The 22,765-nt window shown below is 49.1% G+C and overlaps 1 protein-coding gene across 1 annotated transcript; it reads left to right on the top strand.

The window, feature by feature from the left end:
• Nucleotides 1-36: 36 nt before the first annotated feature.
• On the top strand, nucleotides 37-22,517 carry Pcsk7 (proprotein convertase subtilisin/kexin type 7). The gene is made up of 17 exons (XM_028866459.2): nucleotides 37-116; nucleotides 1,785-1,906; nucleotides 2,476-2,955; nucleotides 3,557-3,691; nucleotides 4,254-4,419; nucleotides 6,241-6,331; nucleotides 7,842-7,896; nucleotides 8,376-8,514; nucleotides 9,289-9,389; nucleotides 11,769-11,936; nucleotides 12,381-12,488; nucleotides 12,892-12,994; nucleotides 18,894-19,050; nucleotides 19,728-19,822; nucleotides 20,602-20,695; nucleotides 20,954-21,071; nucleotides 21,338-22,517. Exons 3-17 carry the CDS (start codon nucleotides 2,488-2,490, stop codon nucleotides 21,701-21,703), a joined length of 2,364 nt encoding a protein of 787 aa, XP_028722292.1. The 5' UTR covers nucleotides 37-116; nucleotides 1,785-1,906; nucleotides 2,476-2,487; the 3' UTR covers nucleotides 21,704-22,517.
• The last annotated feature ends 248 nt before the right edge of the window (nucleotides 22,518-22,765 follow it).

Below are 22,765 nucleotides of genomic sequence, written 5' to 3'. Positions count from 1 at the left end.
GGCTGCGGCGCCGGGCGGAAGTGATGTTGCTGTCAGTGGCTCCTCCGGCTCCCGGGAAGCCGCGAGTTTCCGCAGGGAGGCGGCGGAGGAGGAGGAGGCGGCGGCTGCTGCTGTGGGTGAGTTGGGGAGTAGGTGTAGCGGGCTGGACCTCGGAAATCGGGGTGGTCCTGGGCTGGAGCGCTCGGCACATGCCGAGGAGGAGCTGCGCTCGGGGCACCTAGGGACCTGGCGTGGGCGACCCCAGCGGGACGGGGCCTCCGGGTCTTCGGTTCCGGACCGCATAGGTCTTAATGAGAGGGGGGCGCATTGCACAGCAACCGAGGCCGCTGGGAGGGGCCACCCGTGAAAGTGAGGTTCTGGGCTCGACCTGGTTCCTTTGAGCTTGAAGGATAGTGGCTGAACAGAGGAGATGCCCTTCTCCCTTGAGAACTAAATGCTGTTTTGATAGGCCTAGCAGTTGAGGGGACGGGGGCCTGCGCTCGCAAAGTACTTAGGATTTCTTGCCCGGAAACCTTGAGAATAAGTGCTGCTGTGTGCCCCAGGGCGACAGGAAAGCTCGGGTTCTCTTCCAGAAATCTGTAGGGGAACCTACATAGACTGTAGGAGCCTGCCTGGGTGAATGAGTGAGTGCTAGCTAACCAGAGTCTGGATTTACTTACATGCAGACTAGGGAAGACACCTGGGTAGCCTAGGAGAATCGAAGCAACTCAGGGGCAGGGAGGAATGTAAGAGGGAGTATGCCCGAGAACGTAAGGGCATAGTGTCCCACACATGTAACCACAGCAGTAACGAGATAGAAGCAAGAGGATCATGAGTTCTCAGCTGTTTATATAAAGAAACCCTGTTTAAAAAAAAAAAAAAAAAAAAAAAAAAAAACAAGGCCGGGCGGTGGTGGTGCACGCCTTTAATCCCAGCACTCGGGAGGCAGAGCCAGGCGGATCTCTGTGAGTTCGAGGCCAGCCTGGGCTACCAAGTGAGTTCCAGGAAAGGCGCAAAGCTACACAGAGAAACCTTGTCTCGAAAAACCAAAAAAAAAAAAAAAAAAAAAAAAAAAAACCAGAAAATCAAGGAAGAGGAATAAGCTCCATTAATGGAAAATTTGGAAAGAGGAGTGCTTGGTGACATAATTTCTCTCCCTTTCCAAGGAGTCTTTGGTAGGACAGAATACCTTTTCTAGAATGTTTTAAGTTGGCCCCATCTAGTGTGTGTCTGGGTACTAAGACTGCTCCAGGGTGGGCTCAGCAGCAGCAGTGGCTTCCCAGGGAGCTCAGGCGCCCACACGGGCCTTGTTCCTTAAACCCACAGTTGCTCACTCGTTCTGCTTTGGCCGTTCTCCTCTGAGTGGTTGAAGTCGCGGTGGAGCATGTGCGCTCACTGAAAAGCCACCCCGGAGAGACAGGGACAGCTCTCCAGTCCTTCTTGCCCGTCATTTCCACGCGTGCATTTCCGCCTGTTAAGTTCTGTTCTCCGCTCTCTCCCTCCTTCCCCACCTGGGCTGCTGGGGGCCCGACTGCCAGTTTCCTGGTAACAGGATGCTAGAGTTTAAGTCCTGCTAAGCTTTTAGAGAAGCAACTGAGAAGAGAATGACGTGCTAGGTCAAGAAGTGGGATAGCGGGGCTTTGTACTGATGTGGCCTTGTTGTGACGGGGCTCTTCCAGTCCGTGACTCAGACCCCTGGGAAGGATGCTTCACATTAGGTCACCTGTCAGTCCTGGCCTTCACCATAGCTCCTGCTTTGCTGACTTTGGTGGGACACCTTTTCCCCCCGATCTTGGGGCCCACAGGTCTACAGCTCGTGCCCCCAGTCAACACTGCTCACAGTGAAGGTGACACCTTTCCTCCAGTTTCACAAAATGAATGTGACGTGGTTACCCAGACCAAGACCTAAACTTCGCAGAGAGCCCAGGTAGGAGTGGGGCCCCATGGTGGGAGTCAGAAGTCAGCTGGGGAAAAGATTTATGTGGTCTCTAAATAAGAGGGAGGTGAAGCTGGGTGTGGTGGCACACACCTGTAGTAGGCAGAGGCAGGCAGATCTCTGAGTTTGAGGCCAGTCCGGTCTACATGGTGAGTTTCAGGACAGCCAGAGCTACGTGGTGAGGTCCTGTCAAAAAGAGGGAGGTGAGCTCCTGATGCTGTCGGTCCCGGGAGTGATGTTTACTTTGAATACCCCGAGTGAACAGCCTGAAGCCCATGAGCACCTGGGTGATGCCAGGCTAGCAGGGATGGTCCGTTGTGCCATGGGAGGTCATCCACTGGGGTTAGCCCCGGCTCATACTCCAGCTTGGGGTTAACATTTTAATTAGAGGCAAATGTAGTTGGTGGGGGAGGGAGAGAATATGAATATCAAATGACTAATCACTTGAAGGAAGTAGGTTGGGCTTTCCAAGGGGAACACACTGACAGACCATAGTCGCTCCTGAGATTCCTGCAGTTTCTGCCTCTTTCTTTGCTGATGTCCTTTCCCTTTGTTTGCAGCCTGCTGTTCTGATGCCGAAAGGGAGGCAAAAAGTCCCACACTTGGATGCCCCCCTGGGCCTGCCCATCTGCCTCTGGCTGGAATTAGCCGGGTTCTTCTTTATGGTTCCCTGGGTCATGGGCCTGTCAGAGGCAGGTGGGCTTGACCCCTTGGGTGCAGGGGGGCTAAGCTGGGCCGTGCATCTGGACAACCTAGAAGGAGAGAGGAAGGAAGAGAGTCTGACACAGCAGGCAGACGCCGTGGCCCAGGCAGCAGGCTTGGTGAATGCTGGGCGCATTGGAGAGCTTCAGGGGCACTACCTCTTTGTCCAGCCCGCTGGGCACAGGCAAGCCATGGAGGTGGAGGCCATGCGACAGCAGGCAGAGGCTGTGTTAGCCAGGCACGCAGCTGTGCGCTGGCATTCAGAGCAGAGGCTGCTGAAGCGGGCCAAGCGCAGCATCCACTTCAATGATCCCAAGTATCCGCAGCAGTGGCACCTGGTAAGTGCAGTCAGGTAGACCGGGGCTGCTCTAGAGTGCTCTGACTGAGGGCGGGGCCCTGTCTGTGGGCTGGGAGTCAACTTTGCTCTTAGTCCACACCCTCCCTGTCCGCTGTGCAGAGCAGTGCGGTGCTGAGGGTGTATGCGCTCTCTGTGGCCCTGGACCTGGGCTTCTATTTTAGCCTCTACTTTCCAGTGCTTGCTTGCCTTTGGCCGGGCTGCCTCACCTCTCCGTGCACCCTGTAAAGTATACTCAGAGAGTTAACGTTAAAATGAGTAGATGTGAAGCACTTAGAAAAAGTGTTTTACACATGGTAGACCCTGTTAGGTATACGCTAGCTGCTAACCTTATTGTGTACTAATTACCACTTAGCCCTAGCAGCCATTTCACCCCGAGTCACCCACAAATGATGGCAAACCTTCTTGGAGACCAAGGAATGGAGGGGAAGGACTCTACTGTCCATTCCAGGCTCTGTTCCCCACTAACCTCTTGGTCTTTAGCCTCTGTTTGGCTCTTCGGTAGAAGCCAAAGGAAGGGCTAGCTTTACCCTGTACCTCTGGGCCGAGCTGTGTGTCCCTGGGTCTCTCTGTCTCTCCTACAGAACAATCGACGGAGCCCAGGCAGAGACATCAATGTGACAGGTGTGTGGGAGCGAAATGTAACTGGGCGAGGGGTGACAGTGGTGGTGGTGGACGATGGAGTGGAGCACACCGTCCAGGACATTGCACCCAACTATGTGAGTGGCCTGGAATGACCCCTTGCTGCCACGTTGCTCCTTCTCTTTGGTGTTGCCTCCCTTTTGTTCCCTTCCCTAGAAGGGGTTGAGCCAAGCCAAATAGCCTGGGAGGGGGTAGTGTTATTCCCTCTCCTTTCTCAGTCAGCTTTCCACACTGGCAATTAAGGCCAGAAGGTGACTTTCCAGGCAATGCTTCCTGCTTCCTGTTGTTGCTGCTTCTTCCCTGGGGAGCAGGGAGTGGCCTTATAGGCACCTACTTTCTCTTCAGAGGTTCTGAAAACTTCTGGCTAAGGTGTGTCTTTAGAGAATCTGAAATCTCTTTCATCACGGGTTTCTCCCCAGCAGTGGGCACAGTCCTATACTGGCAAGCCTTGGCCCTCTCACTTTTTCCCCAGTGTCGTTGGCTCATATCTCATAACCCTTGTTTGCTCAAGGTGATGGACTTGCTAACTCTGACTTAGATGTGGAAACTCCCAGTTCCTTGTTCTCCCTGACAGTTCCTGATAGTAACTGACCCATTCTAACCAGTAAGTGACCACTTGTTGACCCCTCGATGTTTCAGAGCCCAGAGGGTAGCTATGACCTCAACTCTAATGACCCAGATCCTATGCCCCACCCTGATGCGGAGAATGGTAACCACCATGGGACCCGGTGTGCAGGAGAAATTGCAGCTGTGCCCAACAACAGCTTCTGTGCAGTGGGTGTGGCCTATGGGAGCCGAATAGCAGGTAACTTATGCTTCCCCTATCTTTGGGGAGCTCCTGGGACACAATGGTCATCCTCTACCCTCTTCTCCATTCTGAAATTTCTTTTTCCCGTCAATGTCTGTAGCCTAGAATAAGGCATAAGAGCATAACAAGTTAATTAATTCATTGACTTTTCATGGCTGTGATATTCTGCTCCCCCGCCCAGACATGGATTCTCTGTGTAGTCCTAGTTGTCCTGGAACTGTCTTTGTAGACCAGGCTGGCCTCAAACTCAAAAAGATCCACCTGCCTCTGCCTCCCAAGTGCTGGGATTAAAGGCGTGAGCCACCACTGCCGGCTGGCTGTGGTATTTCAAATGGGCTTTTTAGCAAGAGTGTTTATTTTACAGTATAAAACAGGTAAATGTGGAAATGCTTGTGTTGTGGGCTGGAGGGCCCAAGCTGCACCTGCTCAAGTCTCCTTCCCGTTTCTGATCATGGCTGTACTCAACAGTGACCCACCTCATTGTAACAACCCCTTCAACTTGACCATGCTCTGCTAGTGTTTTCCTATTCTATGAAGCGCCTTCTCATCAGTTTGCCGCCTTCCATGACTCATCTATGGAGGCGGCTCTCTCAGCCCCACTTCTCCAGTCCCCTGCTCTCCATTCTCTCAAGAGAACCTAGTCTCCAGCCGAGGTAGTTCTGTGTCCTTTCATCTCTCAGTCTTGTGAATCAAGGGGAAAGGATGAGCACTACCCCTGAATCCTGATGAAAGCCTGGGGACTTACAGCCCCAGAAGGCTGCCTGTAACCCTCATGTTCCCCAGCAGGGGGCCTCAGCACTCTGCAAATGAGACTACAGAAGAGGCTAGAAACCTTCAGGGTCCAAGCCCCTTCTGTATTCCCATTTGTCCTTAACTTGTCACCACACTGGCCCACTCCATTTTTGAGGGAGAACTTGAGCATCCCTGGGGGTAGCAAAGATAATGAGTGCTACTCACTGAATTTCTGTATTGTGTCGAGACAATAGGTGTTTCATATGAAATGCCAAGCTAAGGGAAATCTTGGATGACCTCCATTCTAGCCTAGTGCTTCCCACCTCTCAGGAGCATTAGATCTGAGTTCAAGCATGATAGTAAAAGACACTTTTGAAAGCTAGGCATGGTGGTATATACCTACCTGTTCAAAATCCCAGAATGTGGGAAGTAGAGGCGGGAGGTTTAGGGGTTCATCCTCTGCTATGTAGTAAGTTTAAGGCAAACCTGTGCTTTCTGATATCCTGTCTTTATAAAAAAACAAAAAACATTTTTGAACTAGTAATATATATATATCTCGTGTAAGAATCCAAACTACAAAAGAGGGGTTGGTGTGCAGCTCTATAAAGTGCTTGTCATGCAAGCATGAGCACCAGAGTTCAATCCCTGGACCCGGGTCACAAGCTGGAGACCATCGGGTGCTTTTGTAATTCCAGCACTGGGAAGACAAAGAGAGATGAATTCCTGGAGCTCACTGGCCAGCCAGCCTAACTTAATTGGCAAGCCCTGGGTCCCAGTGAGAGACCCTGTGTCAAAAACAGCAAGGGTTCTGAGAATGATACCTAGATAGACCTTTTGCCTCCACACACACACATATATGTACATATGCACACTAATGTGTTCACACTCCTATGTGTTGTATATGTTGTATACATACACATATATATGTATATGTTATACACAAAAGTACAAAAGAACATAGAGGAAAAAGTAAGTTTTCCACACATACCTCCCTGCCACCTGGCACCCCCCTTGGAGAATGTGCACTATTTCTAGTTTCTTGTGGGACAAGCATCAGTGAGGAGCTGGTGTACCTTCAATGCCTAGGTATCCGGGTGCTGGATGGACCACTCACAGACAGTATGGAGGCTGTGGCATTCAACAAGCACTATCAGATCAATGACATCTACAGCTGCAGGTAAGGAGAGCTGCAGGTGAGAGGGTGAGAGCCTGGAGTGTCTGGGACCGGTCTTCCACAAAAGCATAGCAAAACAGGCTGCCTCCAGCCTACTCAGCTGATAAAGCTGTTTACCTCCTCATTTACCTAGATTCCCCAGCCCCTGGGTGCTCAGTCTTCAACCCCTGCCACTCTAATAGTCAGCCTGCAACACAAAGAGTGCCCCAGCATGCCTGTGTTGTCTAAACTGACAAAGTTCTTGGAAGAGTGTGGGCTGAATCTCAGTGCCACCCTTCACAGCTGCACTGGAAGCTTAGGACTGTGGGTCAGGTGGCCAGATAAGAGGAATTTAGGGTGGGTGGCCCCCATTCGTATTGATAGAGCCTGTTCTTCCCTGACTAGTGCCTTTCTTAAATTCTTTTAAAGTTTAGTTTATTATTAGTGGGGAGGTGTTGCATGCCTGTGCTATGGTCGGAGGACTACTTTGTGTAGACAGTTTTCTCCTTCTACTTTTATATGGCTCCAGGGATCCAGCTCAGCCACTAGGCTTGCCCAGCAAGCCTTTACTGCTGAAGCATCTCATAGGCCTACTCAACTCAAGAACCAAGAACTTGCCAGGCATAGTAGCACACACCTTTAATTCCAGCACTCAGGAAGCAGAGGCAGGTGGATCTCTGAATTTGAGCCAGTCTGTTCTACATGAGTTCTAGGACAGCCAGGACTATATAGAAAGACCCTGTCTCAACAACAACCAACAGGGGAAAAAAAAAAAGAACTTGGAGCTGGAGAGATGGCTTGGTGGCTAAGAGCACTTGATGCTCTTGCCAAGGACCTGGTTTTGGTTCCCAACATCCACATGGTAGCTTACAACCCTCTGTCACTCCAGCTTGAAGGTATCTGACACCTGGCCTCCTCGGGCACTCTGTACATGTTGTGCTTGTACATTCAGGCAAAACACTCACACACATAAAATAAAATTTAATTAATAAAAATATTTTAAAATGTATGCAATCTGAATGTCTCTCATCTAGCCTAGTAGTAGATCTGTAGATCTCAGCAGTGATACTGTCCCTATTCCACTGTGTATCCTGATTCCTGGGACCTGAGGAAGGGTAAACAGTATGAAGTCATCCTAAGTTGGGGACATTCCAAATAAAAGAAGAACCTTAGCATACACTTTTATTTTCCACTTTGAAAGAAAATGGGCCTTTGGCACCATATGTCTTTTAATCATGGGGTTCCTTGGGAGAAGAGTGAAAGCTGCAGGCAGAAGAGTGGCTTGATGAAAAGGGAGACCCTACCTGGGTAGCCCCAGCTTAGTTCCACTCTTCCCTTTGCCTATTTCTTTTTTTTTTTTTTTTTTTGGTTTTTTGAGACAGGGTTTCTCTGTGTAGCTTTGCGCCTTTCCTGGAACTCACTTGGTAGCCCAGGCTGGCCTCAAACTCACAAAGATCCGCCTGCCTCTGCCTCCGGAATGCTGGGATTAAAGGCATGCGCCACCACCACCCGGCCCCTTTGCCTATTTCAACAGCTGGGGTCCAGATGATGATGGGAAGACAGTGGATGGTCCTCACCAGCTTGGAAAGGTAACTAAGATGCTTGAAGTCTGGGAAACTTGACATCTTCTTCATTTAATTCTAGAAGAAGCACCAGTCAAACCTCTTCCCAGCAGCCCACACTCATTATATGCCCACATCACACCAGTTAGCATAGCCATGCCGTCCATCCTTTCAAGAAAGTGTGTGCCTTGCTCAGGATGGGGCATGTGGAACACTGATTCTCAGAGAAAGGAATGGAACAGCTTCCAGCTTGTTTCTCTTGGATCTCATTCTGGGTTTCTGTTCCTCACCCTGCTCTGTCATCTGATAAGCAGAATCTATCTGAATATCTGTCAAACACTGTTTAACTTATAGCTTTCTCCCACCTTATGCCTGTGTCTAAATCTCCTTCTCCCTTGCCCAGTGCCCTTTCCATTTTTCTTTTCTTCCCAGAAGTGGGAGGAGAAGAGTGATAGGTCCAATAGGTACGGTTCTTTGACTAATAGCCTGACATTTTTGTTCTTCAGGCCGCCTTACAACATGGAGTGATGGCTGGTCGCCAGGGCTTTGGGAGTATCTTTGTGGTTGCCAGTGGTAACGGGGGCCAGCACAATGACAACTGCAACTATGATGGCTATGCCAACTCCATCTACACTGTCACAATAGGTAGTGGTCTAGAGACGTCGTGGGAATGGAGCCAGTGGGTGGTTTTTGCATCTCACTTCACTCTTTATCTAAATGTGTAACCATGACCTTTTCTTGGAGATCAGGTAGAGCTAGCCCAGCTCCTGCAGGCTCTCAGAGCTTCTCTGGGACATGTTCAACCATTCCCCAGAAATCACCCACCTGTCTCCACTGCCATTGTGATGGGTTTGACCTCCCCTCTGGTCTCTTTCCATGGCCACTGGCTTGAAGCTGGCTCTGCCTGCCCTTTCACCTGAATGAAGGACTCTTGGCCTGCGCTCCTAGTCATAGAGTTTGTCATTCCATTTTTATTATTATTTGCTTATTTGACTTCCTACCTAACAGTAGGCTCTTTGGCATCAGCCTAGTAGTGAGTCTCTAGGTCACAAGGGAGTGTCCCCACCCCTCTACCACTGCATACTGCCTCCTTCCTACCCCTTCCAGGATGTGGCCTTTTCCATATGGCTCTAATGCCTAATATGTGTGACTCACAGTAGATCTGAGTGAATATTGAAAACAAGTGACTAAGTACAGAGATGGAAGGCCATTGATTTTGCCTGAAGCCTATGGGAAGAGTGGTACAGCATAAGAATTCCCTCTGCCATTTGAGGCTACCTGCCCACATGCAAAAAAGGACTGTTGTTCTTTCAACTCAGGACAAACCCATCCCTTCATGATGAAGGCAACTCTAGAAGCAGGTGCTAGCCACAGGATCCACTCCTTAGGTGAGCTCCTATCTCACTTTTTTTGTGGCAGGTGCTGTGGACGAAGAGGGGCGGATGCCTTTTTATGCAGAGGAATGTGCCTCCATGCTGGCAGTTACCTTCAGTGGTGGAGACAAGATGCTTCGGAGCATTGTGAGTGCTTTGGGGGCCCTTCTTACAAGGTTTCCTTGCGGCATCTATGAGGTGGGGGGTGGTTTCAAGACAAGGGCTCACTCTGTAGCTGAGGCTGGCTCCGAACTCATAATATGGTTCAAATTGATCTTGAATTTATAATCCATTTTCCTGCCATGGCCTCCCACGTGTTGAGATTACAGGTATGACACAGTACACCTAGTAAAACATTTTTTTCCATCCTGTTCTTTGAAATAGGGTCTCATATAACCTAGGTTGACCTTGAATTCACTATGTAGCTGAGGATGACCTTGAATTCCTGATCTTCTTGCATTAGTGGTTTTGATCTTAAACTTTTTAACTTGGTAATGGGATCCTTGAGGTAGAATTCGGGCTTTTACTACTTTTTGTGGGCTGAGGTCATCACCACAGTGCTGTTCAATCCTTTTATAAATACTGACTGCCATGTCCAACTTAAGAATAAAGGCAGTACTTATCTTAAGGTTGCACAGGATAGGAAGTTGGAACTGGCCCGTGTCAGCGTGACCCCATCCTTCCCTACAGCTCTGATTAAAGCCAAAGCCTGAGAATGCAACAGGGGAATGGAGCTTCTCTAGCCCACATAGCCCTTGAAGGACTCAGGGACCTCTGCTGGGCTCCAACCCAGCCACATAAATCAGGCCTCTGGATCACAGTCCTAGAGCACCTTGGATGTCGCTGTTGCCACTAACAGTGTCAAGTAAGAACAGAAGACTCCAGGCCAGAGTTGGGCAGGAGCCAGATGCTGTCAGCCAGTGGCCAGTTGGGAGGTCTCTGGGGCCATTGGGAATTTAGCAGCTTCATCTTCACACAGGGTTATGCCAGGAAATGACTTGTGGTCAACACAATGTTCCAAGGCTGTGGGCCAGTTGATCCCCACTCCAGGGAGAACAGAGAAGGGAGCAGACTAAAGTGAAAATTAAGAAGCTTACAGGCAGCCTGTGTTAGGAAGAACAGGAACTTGTTCTGCTCTTCAGCCCCTGGCAGAGCTCTGGGACCCACCCAGTCTTGCCCCCTGCAAGGGACCTAAGAAGGCGCTGTAGCAGAATCTTCATTGTTATTCAGCGTAGCCTAGCTTTGCCCTCCCAACTCAGCTCAGCTTCTCACCCTCACCCCCACCTTCCATCTGAACTATAATTTGTCCACATTTGAAAAGTGAGTGTGTTCAGCCAAGTTCCCATCTTTGGAATGCCCTTGCTTTGGCAACCTCCTGTTTATGTGACCAGGCATCTGGATGGAGCTCTGCCTCTGAGGGTAAGGGCCAGGGGAATAGACTTCCCACCATCTGGCTTGTTGCCCAGGGAGCTTCCCTAGATTTTCCTAGTGCTGTGTGATGTTCTTGCCATTATGGGCAAGTTCACAGACTTCACATCTGTACTCTAGACTATCACTGTGAGGCTGTTTCCTTAACAGGAAAAAATCAATCTGCTCCCTGGCACCAACCAGACTTCCTTTCTCGTTGAGACTACAATTTGGCATGTTCTTCCCTTTCCTTTGAAAGTGCACAGTGTCTGGGTGAAAATTACATCTTTTGGCAGCTGCTATAACAGCTGCCAACAGGCTGGGAATACGATGGAGAGAGGCAGCTCTTGGTGAAAGTTGGCGTCCTGGTATCTGACCCAGAAGAGAAGACTGAAAGAAAAAAGTTCTAGCCTGTACTGGCTTTGTGTGTGGAAGCAGGTTTGAGCAGGGCTTGCTCAGCTAAACATTTGATGTGCTTTTATTGGTGGGACATGAAAAGAACTTGAGACCAAACAGATACTGTCTTTTCCCGACTTCCATGTCTTATCTGAGAAACATGAGTAGGAAAGAGGGACTCACAGAAACCCAACCAAGACACCAACCAGAGCAGGAAAGCAGCCTGTCCTGTGGTAGACCAGTTGGCTAGTAGTACATGGCAGAGAAGCCATGTAGACAGTGAAACTGCAGCAGGCTTCAAGCAAGGCTGCAGTAACCTTGGGGAACATGCTCTCACCAGTGTCTGCCCCAGCTCCAGCTAGGGCCCAGTAGCAGCTCTGGCCACTTTTGTCTCTGGCTAGCTGGGTTATGAATAGTTGGATAGAGAATTTTGGAATGAAATGATAGAAATAAAAAATAATTTGAGGAGCAAGAGTCAGGAAACTTATGTGTACCCACATCTTCTCTCATGCCCCATCTCCTCTTCCTATGGTTGTTGCCCTAGAATCACTCCAGTTCCCATCATCTGAAGATCCCAAAAACCAGAGGATTAAGGGGCTCCTATCTGGCCCTCTGTATGTGGGGAAAGTTACAGCTCTCAAAAGGGTGGGACCACCTGTTTGGAGGACTGCCCTTTCCCTCCTCCAGTGTCTAACCCTCCCCACTCCTTCCTGCACTTGGCAGGTGACCACTGACTGGGACCTTCAGAAGGGCACTGGCTGCACGGAAGGCCACACAGGGACCTCCGCTGCAGCTCCTCTGGCAGCTGGCATGATAGCCCTCATGCTGCAGGTGCGGCCCTGCCTCACATGGAGGGACATCCAGCACATCATTGTCTTCACAGCCACCCAGGTTAGAGTTGGCAACTAGCTAACAAGTGCCCAGCCCCACCCCATTCCAGGGTTGGACTATCAGGAGACTCCAGACTCCAAATGTCTCCAGCATTGGATGGGATATGTAAAACACTTTCATGGTGGGATATGTAGAGCATGGGTGTGAGGACTCCATCAGTGTTACAGAGCAGAGCTCACTCATTCCTCTTCTGCTAAGGCCATTTATCTAAGATGAGCTCTGACAGGGCAGTCTCACTTGGGAGCTGCTTCTCTTGCTCCCTCTCAGGAAGCAAGCCACTCAGGTCGTGAGATCATGGGACTTTGACCTTTTGTCTCAGCTTTTTTGAGGGACTCCATTTCTAGTCACATCAGTGAGAAGGTCTGGACTGGCTCAGTTGGTAGGTGAGTGGAGAGAAGGAAGTCAGGCAAGGCTAGAGATTCACCAGGTCCTCTGTTCTTTCAGTATGAGGATCGTCATGCAGACTGGCTCACCAATGAGGCTGGCTTCAGCCACAGCCACCAGCATGGTTTTGGCCTGCTCAACGCTTGGAGACTCGTCAATGCAGCCAAGGTGAACGAGGTGTTAGCCTGCATAGAGACTGAGGGAAGGCTACCTGATGCCTCCACATTGCCTGGCACTTGACCACTTTAGCCCTCACCCTGGCTGATAGCCATCTTATCAGTGAAAAGCAGAAGTTCCCAAGCTGTTAGTAGAGTAGGAGAGCTTGAATGGTGTCTGGGCTGTCAGTGGTTCTGGTTCTCTCCTTCCATTCTAGACATGGCCATTTCTTCTGATTCCTTAACTTGATGTTCTCAGGAGCGTTTGGGGCTCAGAAGGAACCTCGGGTAAAAGGGTGGGATGACAGGAAAGCCAGAGAGTTAGGCCTTAAAGATCTTACTGAGGTGTGTGTGTGTGTGTGTATGATTACAATAAGCTTTGTTTGTTAATACTGTCCCTTACTTTCCTTGAACAGATCTGGACGTCTGTCCCTTACTTAGCCTCCTATGTCAGCCCTGTGCTGAAAGAAAATAAGGCTGTCCCTCGGTCCCCCCACTCTCTGGAGGTGCTATGGAATGGTAAGCCTTCAGCACAAGGGGTTAGTTAATCTTAGGTCCAGGGCTTGAGGCGGGGGATGGGGAAGCTATGCTAAACTCATCCTCCCTGCCCAGTTCTCCCCCTTCCTTCAGGAGCTGAGCTGCAGCCAAACCTGTGGAGTTTTCTTTGACCATTTTAGGGCATGTTGCTGCTTCTGAGTTGGCTGGCCCCCTGGCTGCTTAACAAGACCTTTCTCCTGAGTTCCTAATAGTAAGAAGGAGCTGTGAGCAATGGGCTAGGAAGGCAGTGAGTAGAGTGGGAGCGAGGCTCTGGGAGCCTCAGCAGGAGCTGAGAGAACTTCCTTTGACTTTCAGGCTAAGATCTTGCCAAACAGCCCTATCCAGCCGGGTGGCCTCAGCATGAAGGGGAAGAATGCGAGACTCTGGTTCTGGAGCTCCTCCAGAGAAAGCCAGATAGTATCTCCTAGGGGTGGGATAGAGGCATAACTATAGGTCCCCTGGGCTTGGGTTGCCTGCTATCCTCTGCTCTTACCTCCATGGCTTCCCATTATAAGGTCTGTGAAGGAGTGAAGGGCACCTTCTAAGTCAGGGTGTGGATGAGGTTGTATGTTGACCATAGAGGCGGAAACCCTTCCAAGAGAAACGGGAAGCTAGAGCCGGGCCTTTGGCCCAGTGACCCTCTGCCTGCACGGTTTTTGTTGTTTGGTGCTTGTGCTAGAACCCAGTGCCTCGAACATGCTAAGCACATGCTCTGTCCCTAAGCCATACCCCGGCCTCTCTGTGTGCACACTTCCCAGTTGTTCCTACCTACCCTTAGTCTTTTTCCCAATTTTGATAAGCAGGGTTGTTTTGCTACTTTTTGTGAATATTGAGGGATGTTGTGCTTCTTACTGATGTCAGAACTCTGTCCTTATTTTTCTGTGCCCCTTGAAGTTGTTCAAACCAGAGGCATGGTGTCTAGGAGAAGGGATGACCAAAGGAGGGACTTTGGGAGGATAGGGCGGCCTCTTTCCATGGAGGCTTCGATAGAGAGGTTGAATGCTTTTCTCCCTAAGCATATCCCACTCTCACTAGTTTCCCTGTGCATGGAAGGAGACCTGGGGCCTAGAGAACACGTTTTCCTGTAAAAATCACACTGTCGTAGAAAGGGCAGAAACATCCCCAGGAATGTAGTTCTGGGAAGCCCCTGGCTCTCACACACTGTCTTGGGGATTGTGGGCCTTTAACCTTTACTCCATCCAGGGCTGTTCCCTGTCACTTCTGTCAGATGAGCAAGTGGACTTAGAGGGGCAGAGACCTCTCCAGCTTGGTTATCCTTTGCTTCCCATTATCCAAGAAATGTTTCCCCTTAAATCTGATATCTTCCATAGGCTATAAGGCAGCTGGCAATTGCTTGTTGGTCACTAGAACTCTAGAAGGGGTAGATGTTCTGATAGAAGGAGGGTAGGATGCAGAGGGAGATAAAGATCCAGGAGTCTGTCTAGTGGAGTCCTTTACCAGGTGATAATAGACATGCCCACTTCTGAAGCCAGGGAAAGAGACTTCTTGTCCTGAATACATTCAGCCCTCAACAGATAGAACAAAATAGAACAGGAGGTGTGAGCCTGAAGGCTGGCTTGGTAGTCAGTCGAAGGAGTGAAATTCACGTGGTACGGAACTGAGCAACTCAGCCTGATAGTCTAGACACCCCACCCCCTCCAATCCGAGATGGTCCAAACACATCATCCCTGACAGCCATAACTGATCCCGATGCCTTATAACCCTTACAGCCACAGATAGCACAGACCTTATTCCCTTGAGCCAAGCCATAGTCTTCAAGCAAGATCAGGCTGACTCTAGGTCTGAGACTGGACACAAACTTTTTAAGAGGTAGAGGGAAGTTGAGCATGATGACACGTGTCTGTAATCCTAGCACACAAGTTCTACTTGGTTTATATAGTGAGTTACAGGTCGGCCAGGCTACAGAGGGAGACCCTGTTTTTAAAAAAGAGGAAAGGAGGCAGGCAAAAGGAGCTGAGCATCCAGACCGTAGCAGAAAAGGTGAAATGACCTTAAAGGGTTCAGATCATTGTTAATTAGGCCTTTTAGCCATAATGAAGATGTCCAGATATATGTGGCTGTTGAGTCTGTCAAACATTTCCTAATGTGGCTAGTATGACCAAGGAACCGAACTTTTTTTCTTTTTCTTTTTTAATTTTTTCCAGTCAGGGTTTCCCTGTATAACAGTCCTGGCTATCCTGGAACTCACTCTGCAGACCAGGCTGGCCTCGAACTCATAGAGATCTACTTATATCTGCTTCCCAGGTGCTGGGATTATAGGCATGTACCACCATGCCAGGCAAGGAACTGAACTTTAATTGCATTTAGTTGCAGAAAATTTTTAATTTAAGCAGCCTCATATGCCTAGACTATCATGTTGAGATGAGCAACTCAAGAGCAAAACAGGCTGGCATTTCTTTCCACTGATAGTCAGAGAGGAGGAAGGAGCTCACACTGGTTCTGAAATCCCTGTCAGGGACGGGAGGAGAGTGAGCCTTGCCCGAAGTTTCTTCTTCACTGAGTCTGTCTAAGATTCCCGAGATACTCACCTGCCCTTTGTCCTTGTGTGCAGTCTGACAGTACCAGCTGATTGCTGCCCACATGCTAAGTACTGTTCTCCACCCTTCCAGGACTCTCAGTTTGTGTGGACTCCCTTCTTCCCTTCCTTCCTCCCTTGCCCTCCAACACCTGATAGCAATTAAACCCAGGACCTTGTTCGTGTGAGGGAAGTACTCTCCTAGTGAGCTGTATTCCCTGCACACTCCCTTTTTGGTCCCATCCATCTAGAGACAAGTTTGGAGTTCCTCCTTTTGAACCTTCTTGTGGTGCATATACCTCTAGGCAAATACTCATACACATAAATAAATCTTTTTTATTTTTATTTTTTTAATGTATTTATCTCTGGGTTTTGTTTTGTTTTGTTTTTTGTTTTTTTGTTCATTTTGAGCAGAGTTTCTCTGTAATCCTGGCTGTCCTGGAACTCTCTCTATAGACCAGGCTGGCCTCAGACTCAGAGATCCACCTGCCTCTGCCTCCCAAGTGCTGGGAGTAAAGGCGGGTGCCACTATGCCCAGCATACCACCAGGCTAAATCTTTAAAAATACTAAAATAAAAGTCAAACAATAGCCGGGCGGTGGTGGCGCACGCCTTTAATCCCAGCACTCGGGAGGCAGAGCCAGGTGGATCTCTGTGAGTTCGAGGCCAGCCTGGGCTACCAAGTGAGTTCCAGGAAAGGCGCAAAGCTACGCAGAGAAACCCTGTCTCGAAAAACCAAAAAAAAAAAAAAAAAAAAAAAAGTCAAACAATAAAGAGGGTTTAGGATAAAGCTTTGGTAGAGCACTTAGCATACAACAGACCTTGGTCCAAATCTCAATACCACAAAAGGAAAATTCAGGAAATACTTGCTATGCTTTTTGATAGAAAAATGCAAAGAATGATTAGGAATGAATGAAGAAACAATAGAGAATATAGACAGCTTTCTCAAGTCTGACAGTAAAGGAGTAATAATATGTAATACTTCTGTAGCCTTGATACTTGCTAAGTGCTGGTCTGTACACTTGAGATGTACTAGCGACCCTAGGGCCAGGTCCTCTCACTAGCATGAGTATATAGATAAAGTGCGAACTCAGTTTTCTGTGCTAGGAAGTGACAGCTGGGGTCTGAGCCCAGTGAGTGGCTCTAGAGTCCTGCTACAGCTGGGGTTGGTTTGGTGGTTTGTTTGTTTGTTTTAGTTTATGTGTGTTTTGCCTGTTGCTGTATCTGTGCACCACAAGTGTGCCTGGTGCTCTCAGAGGCCAGAGGAGCACATTGAATCCCCTGGAATTGGAGTTCTAAACAGTTGTTAGCAGCCCTGTGAGTGCTGAGAATTAAATCCAGGTCTTCTTGAAGAGTAACAGCGCTCTTAACCACTGAGCCATCTCTCCAGCCCCTGAGCCCATGCTTTTGACTAGTAGGCAGAGGGAAGTGAAGAGTGGAAAAAGGGCTTATGCATGTTTGGTCAAACTTTGTTGTAGTAGATAGGATATAAGCCCAGAGATCCAGCCAAGGAGATGAATGACTGGGCTGGTATTTGACTCTTGCCAAAGATTGTATGAAAAGGACAAGAAAGCAAAGGGGACTAGAGATGTAAATGGAGTGTTGGTGAGAAAAGCTGTAAGATGTTAGAGAGCCAGGAAACAGGAATGGAAGGGCCGTTTTCAGACACGGTAGGACAGATGAGATTTATTAAAGCACACTTGTGCCTGCGTGCCCAGAGAGGCAAGGTGGGTAGTAACCAGTGCCTACAGGAGTGGGGGGGCCTTTCGTTTTTACTTTTGTTCATCTCCTTTTCTAACATACTGATGACTAGTTTATACTGCTTATGTAATAAGCAGCCCATAGTGGCAGTTACTAACCCATGCTGAAGTTAACCAGCCTGGGGCATGGTCTTAGATGTAGCTGGGTGACATGGGTGGAGAAAAGTAAGTTAAGACCTTGGGAAGACGGTTCGTGTAGACATCAGTTTCTTAGTGATGAACAAGAAATGGCACTCCACTGGTCATGGTGGCGCACGCCTTTAGTCCTAGCACTCCAGAGGCTGAAGCAGGCGGATCTCTGAGTTTGAGGCCAGCCTGGTCTACAGGGCAAGATCCAGGACAGCCAGAAACTAACTGGAAAAAAAAAAGTAAAGCCCTTCTCATCTTAGCTTCTGTTTCCCATACTTCTTGGTACTTCTTTGTCTTCCTTGTCTGTAAAATTAAGGTGTCACTCTTGTCTTATGTGTTGGGAAAAATTAATACGAGAAGGGATACTTTAGGAAGAATTATATCTCACTGCAGTCTAATTTCCTAGTCCCCAGTTGAGTCTCCCAGTTTGTTAGTTGAAATAATTATAGAAAGTTGCGAAATAATGAGCAAGTAAATCTCATGTACCTTTTCCCAGTGTTAATGTCATATAATTATAATACAGTATCAAGGTCAAGAACCTGATGTTGGCACAATCCATAGCACATGATCAGTTTTACCAGTTTTGCATGCATTCAGCATCTGTGTGTGTGTCTGTCTGTCTGTGTGTCTGTCTGTGTAGCTCTGTGATTGACCATGTCTGTCTGTCTGTCTGTCTGTGTGTGTGTCTGTGTAGCTCTGTGATTGCTCATGTGTGTACTTTTGTAACCACTGCCGCAGTCAGGATCTGAAGTGTGCTGTCCCAGGACTCCTTTGTGCTGCCCCTTTCCCACCCTGACGTCTGAGAACAACATTGTTCTCTGTCTCTACAGGTGTACTGCTTAGAGAAAGTCAGACGAGTCTAATTGTGAAGTATAAGTCCTTCTGAGATTAGCTTTTCATTCTGCGTAACCTCTTTGAAGTAGATCCAGTTTTGTAGCTTATAAATTAATTACTATTGTATTGTCTTCCATATATGAGAATTGTTTGTTTACCTCTATCTTTTTAGTGCCATTTCACCTTCTAGAATGTCCTCTGCTAGTCTGAGGTGATTTCTTTATTCAGCATATCTCACTGCTATCTAATATGCCCCGTATCAATTATGTATATCATGTATCATTTTCTATTTGCAGATAAAGGTAGGAACTATACACACTTCTCTTTGTATTTCCTACATCTCGTACTGTACCTGAAATGTGGGAGGTGCATAGTGGATGGGTTTTGGATGAATGAATGATGGGGTTCTTACATCATCTTGGCCTCATTGTCTCCCTAGCTAGACCCTAAGCCAGACGGGAACTTGACTGCAGCAGCATTGCATTCCATTTGGTAGTCTACATTGTGCCAGAGATGTTTGTATGTGGATTCAGTACATGTGTACCTTTGTGTATGTTGGGATGAAATGAGGGCGTAAGTGTTTATGGGCTGGTTTCCCAGCTGCCAAGCCTGACTTCCTACAGTCAGCAGGATGGACCTGGAGATGTCGGGGCTGAAGACCCTGGAACATGTGGCAGTGACAGTCTCCATCACTCACCCACGACGTGGCAGCTTAGAACTGAAACTCTTTTGTCCCAGTGGCATGATGTCTTTGATCGGCGCACCCCGCAGCATGGACTCGTATGTACACCTGCCCATAGCCTCCTGACCTCTCTTCATAACAAGGGCTTTCTCAAGAGGATGCTGACACTGTCCTAAGAAACTGCACCACTTGTCCTTAGCAGCTGGAAACCATGGAGCATGTTTTATTCAAGTGTTTATAACATACTTGGCATTATATTCTGCATACATTCCCCTAATCCTTTGGAAAGCAAAGTGTAGTAGTATGGTAGCTATAGTTCTAGCACTGGGGAGGTTGATAAGACAGGAGGATGATGACTTTGACATGAGCCTGGTCTGTCTAGAAAGACCCAGTTTCAAAAGCCAACAGCTGAAGACATGGCTCACTTGTAGACATTCATTCAGCATGCTGGGCCCAATGGCTAGCAAAGCGGGAAAAGTAACAGCACACACCATAACTTTCCAAGTTAAAAGGTGGAAAAGGAAAGAGTTTAAGAACAGCTAGGGCTTTATAGCAAGCCCTGTCCAAAAGAGAAAGAAACTTAGATCTGTGGGTTTCCAGGCTTGTGCTTTCTCCATGTTGTCCTTAACTACACAAGGACACAAGTTCCTCACACCCCGAGATCCCAGGAGTGGGATGGCACCCTCCCAAATGCTTATAGTTCCTTCCGTGTTCCTGGGATAAGGGTCACTGTCCATGCCAGGCCATCCATGTGTTCTGCTTTGCTCTTTCTCAGGGATCCTAATGGCTTCAATGACTGGACCTTCTCCACTGTGCGGTGCTGGGGGGAAAGAGCAAGAGGCATCTACAGACTGGCTATCAGGGATGTAGGTGAGCCCTTCTGTCTTATACTTCCTGGTCCCCTTGAGTCTCACACTCCCCACAGGAAGTGTTCCATGGGTAATAGGTAGGGTTGCTGTTGGTAAAGATGGTACATGCCAAGAAGTATGTCCTATCCTGAAAGTAGGCATTGTCCCTAAATGCTCATTTATACTGCCTCTATATTCCTTGGAGAAGTGACTGATCCATTTTTCCTCAGGATAGCAACAAATATTCCTTGTTGAAACCACATTTCAAGCCCTTTCACATATAACCATCCTTCGGCCAGCCCTGATAGGCAGGTAAGGGCAGGACAAATTTTCACCATTTTGCTTTTTAGAAAAGCTGAGGTCCTTAGGCTTGAAGTGACTTATATAGGATCATGGTAGCAGTGAAGGTCACAATGGCAAGACTACTGACTGTCTGCAGTGTCAGCATGGAGACTGGGAATGGAACCTGCCTTTCCAGCTTCCAGTCAGGTTAGGAATTCACTTGATTGGCAGCTTTTAAACCTTGAATTTGACAGGAGGACATTTTTTCCTTTGGAGGAAAATCCCAAATGAAACCCCAGAGTATGGGAGGCAAAGGCAAAACACTGCTTCCCGTATGCCGTCAACCTTTCTGTTCTGTCCCTAGAATGCCCCATGAGGTACTTCCGCAGGACCCTTGGGGTCTGCGGGACACAAACTATAGCAGACTGTGTGGTCTGAGTGGGTGGCTGGGTGGGCCAGGCTCTGCCATTCTGCTTGGCCAACAGTCCACAGCTCATGGCTACCCACTTACTGCCCTAGGAGATGAGCCGCTCCAGGTGGGCATCCTGCAGCAGTGGCAGCTGACCCTGTATGGCTCCATGTGGAGTCCAGTAGACATCAAGGACAGACAAAGGTAGGTTTGGCTACATCCATCAGGAGAGAGAGGGAGATGGCTCTTGTGGGGTGGGCAGAGGTGCCACCGAGGGAGCCCAACTTTCTGAACCCCAGCTGTGCTTTGGGCTTCAGCCACTGTCAGGGGTCAGGGACTAGGAACCCGGGGTACTTCTGCCCTCTCTGCTTTGGGGCTTCCCTCCCTCTTCAGCTGCAAGACAGAGGGCAGATGGTATAGGTGCCATGTTAGTAGTCTGTTCTTGTCTTTTCTTCCCTGCAGTCTGTTAGAAAGCGCTATGAGTGGGAAATACCTGCGTGATGACTTCACCCTGCCTTGCCCGCCTGGGCTGAAAATCCCTGAGGAGGATGGTTACACCATTACCCCTAACACCCTCAAGGTACAGAGCCAGGACTGCAGCTGTAGCTGGCAGGACTGTCCTGGGAGATTTGGTCCTGGGGTTACTCCCTGTGAACTGGCAATGAGACGTTGGAGGACATGGGTCCCTAGCATCACTCCTAGCCTATTAGCTCCCTCCCTGTATGTGAGGAAGGCGATGGCGATGGTTGGGTTGGGAAGGTGGTCCCCAGAAGGGAAAGACTCCCCAGGCTCATGCTCTGGGCTAGAGCCTGTCACTAACACTGTCTGTGTTTGTCTTTTCCCTAGACCCTGGTGCTGGTGGGCTGCTTCACTGTCTTCTGGACCATTTATTACATGCTAGAAGTATACTTGAGCCAGAGGAACATGGCTTCCACCCAAGGTTGCAGGAGCGGACATTGCTCCTGGCCCCAGCGGAGCCATAACTCCAGGGAGGTGGGGACAGAGCTAGAATCAATGCCTCTATGCAACAGCAAGGACCAGGGTGGAGTCGAGTCGGAGAATGGGGGCTGCACCACCACCTCTAGCTTCCTGGCCCCAGAGGTACTCAGTGAAGGAGACTGGAATCTGTCCCAGAGCGGTAAGAGTCTCCTGGACCATCCTCAGCACCAACCCCCAGACCTGCTACAGGTGAAGGATGGACAGATCTGCTGACCCCAGGACCCAGCATCCTCCATGTGCAACAGGCTCCTTCTCAAACTGGTGATGAGGCTTCCAATCATGGATGCTCAGGAGAGAAAATGGTCCTGATCTGGAAGCCAAGGCCTCTGAAGCATTCTTGGTACCCTCAGGAGGACAAGGGCCATCTTAAGAGCAGTGGTAGAAGACTGGTGATCATAGGTTCCTCTAGCTGAGCTTTGCTGATAAGCCTTGGACAAGGGATTGGCACCTACACCAGGCAGCCCTTGGTCTCACCCCTCTGAGGCTGGTCAGTGATCTAGGCCACCAAGACCTCCACCCATTCGTGAGTTATGCAGACGCCTGTGTACCCACGAACACTCTCAACAGAAGTGTCATTGTACAGAGGGCCCAGAGGAGGGGCTGGCAAAAGCCTGGGCATGCCTAGCTCAAAAGCAGCTGCTCCATTACCCTTTGCTGTGCATCTGGTCCGAAGCCAATCTCAAACCTGCCCTATCCTTCACCGCCACACTCCCTTCCTGCTGAGGGTGAAGCTCCCGGGAGACTGGGAGGCATGTGATTCCCAGCACCCCTGCTGCCTCACTGGGGAGGTTGTCTGGTAGGACTGCAGAGAGCTGAGACACTAATGTCAAAGACAGCTTGGGAGCCACTGCCTGTGACCGCCCTGTCTTCCTCTGCACAGTGCTCAGGGAAATGGCCTTCATTTCCAAGGCCAGCTGTCTGCCTGACTTTTCCTCCATTCTTGGCCTTCTCCCCTTCCCATCTTCTGAGCTGATTGTTAATCTGAATTTTTTAATGCTTAAGATTTGATTTTTACTTTTCACAGCAACATTTTGTTGAATTTTTTTCTGCACAGCTTTTCCAAAATAAAAACCAGAAGTATAAAAATCCAAACAATTCCACCACTTTCCACTTTTCCTCCCTTCTGCCTCCCCAAAGCTATTGCAGGTGGCAGATCACTCCTGTTCCCCACAGCCCACTTCCTCCGAACGTCTGGGTCTGTGGGGCCTGAAAAGTCATCCAGAAGACAGCGGCCAGGAGCCCATGAACCCCGGGCCCCCCCCCACCACCGCCCGT

This window comes from Peromyscus leucopus, chromosome 7 (assembly GCF_004664715.2).
Source record: "Peromyscus leucopus breed LL Stock chromosome 7, UCI_PerLeu_2.1, whole genome shotgun sequence".
NCBI classification, from domain to species: Eukaryota; Metazoa; Chordata; class Mammalia; order Rodentia; family Cricetidae; genus Peromyscus; species Peromyscus leucopus.
Note: the sequence above shows the minus strand (reverse complement) of the source record. Positions and strands in the feature narration are given on the sequence as shown.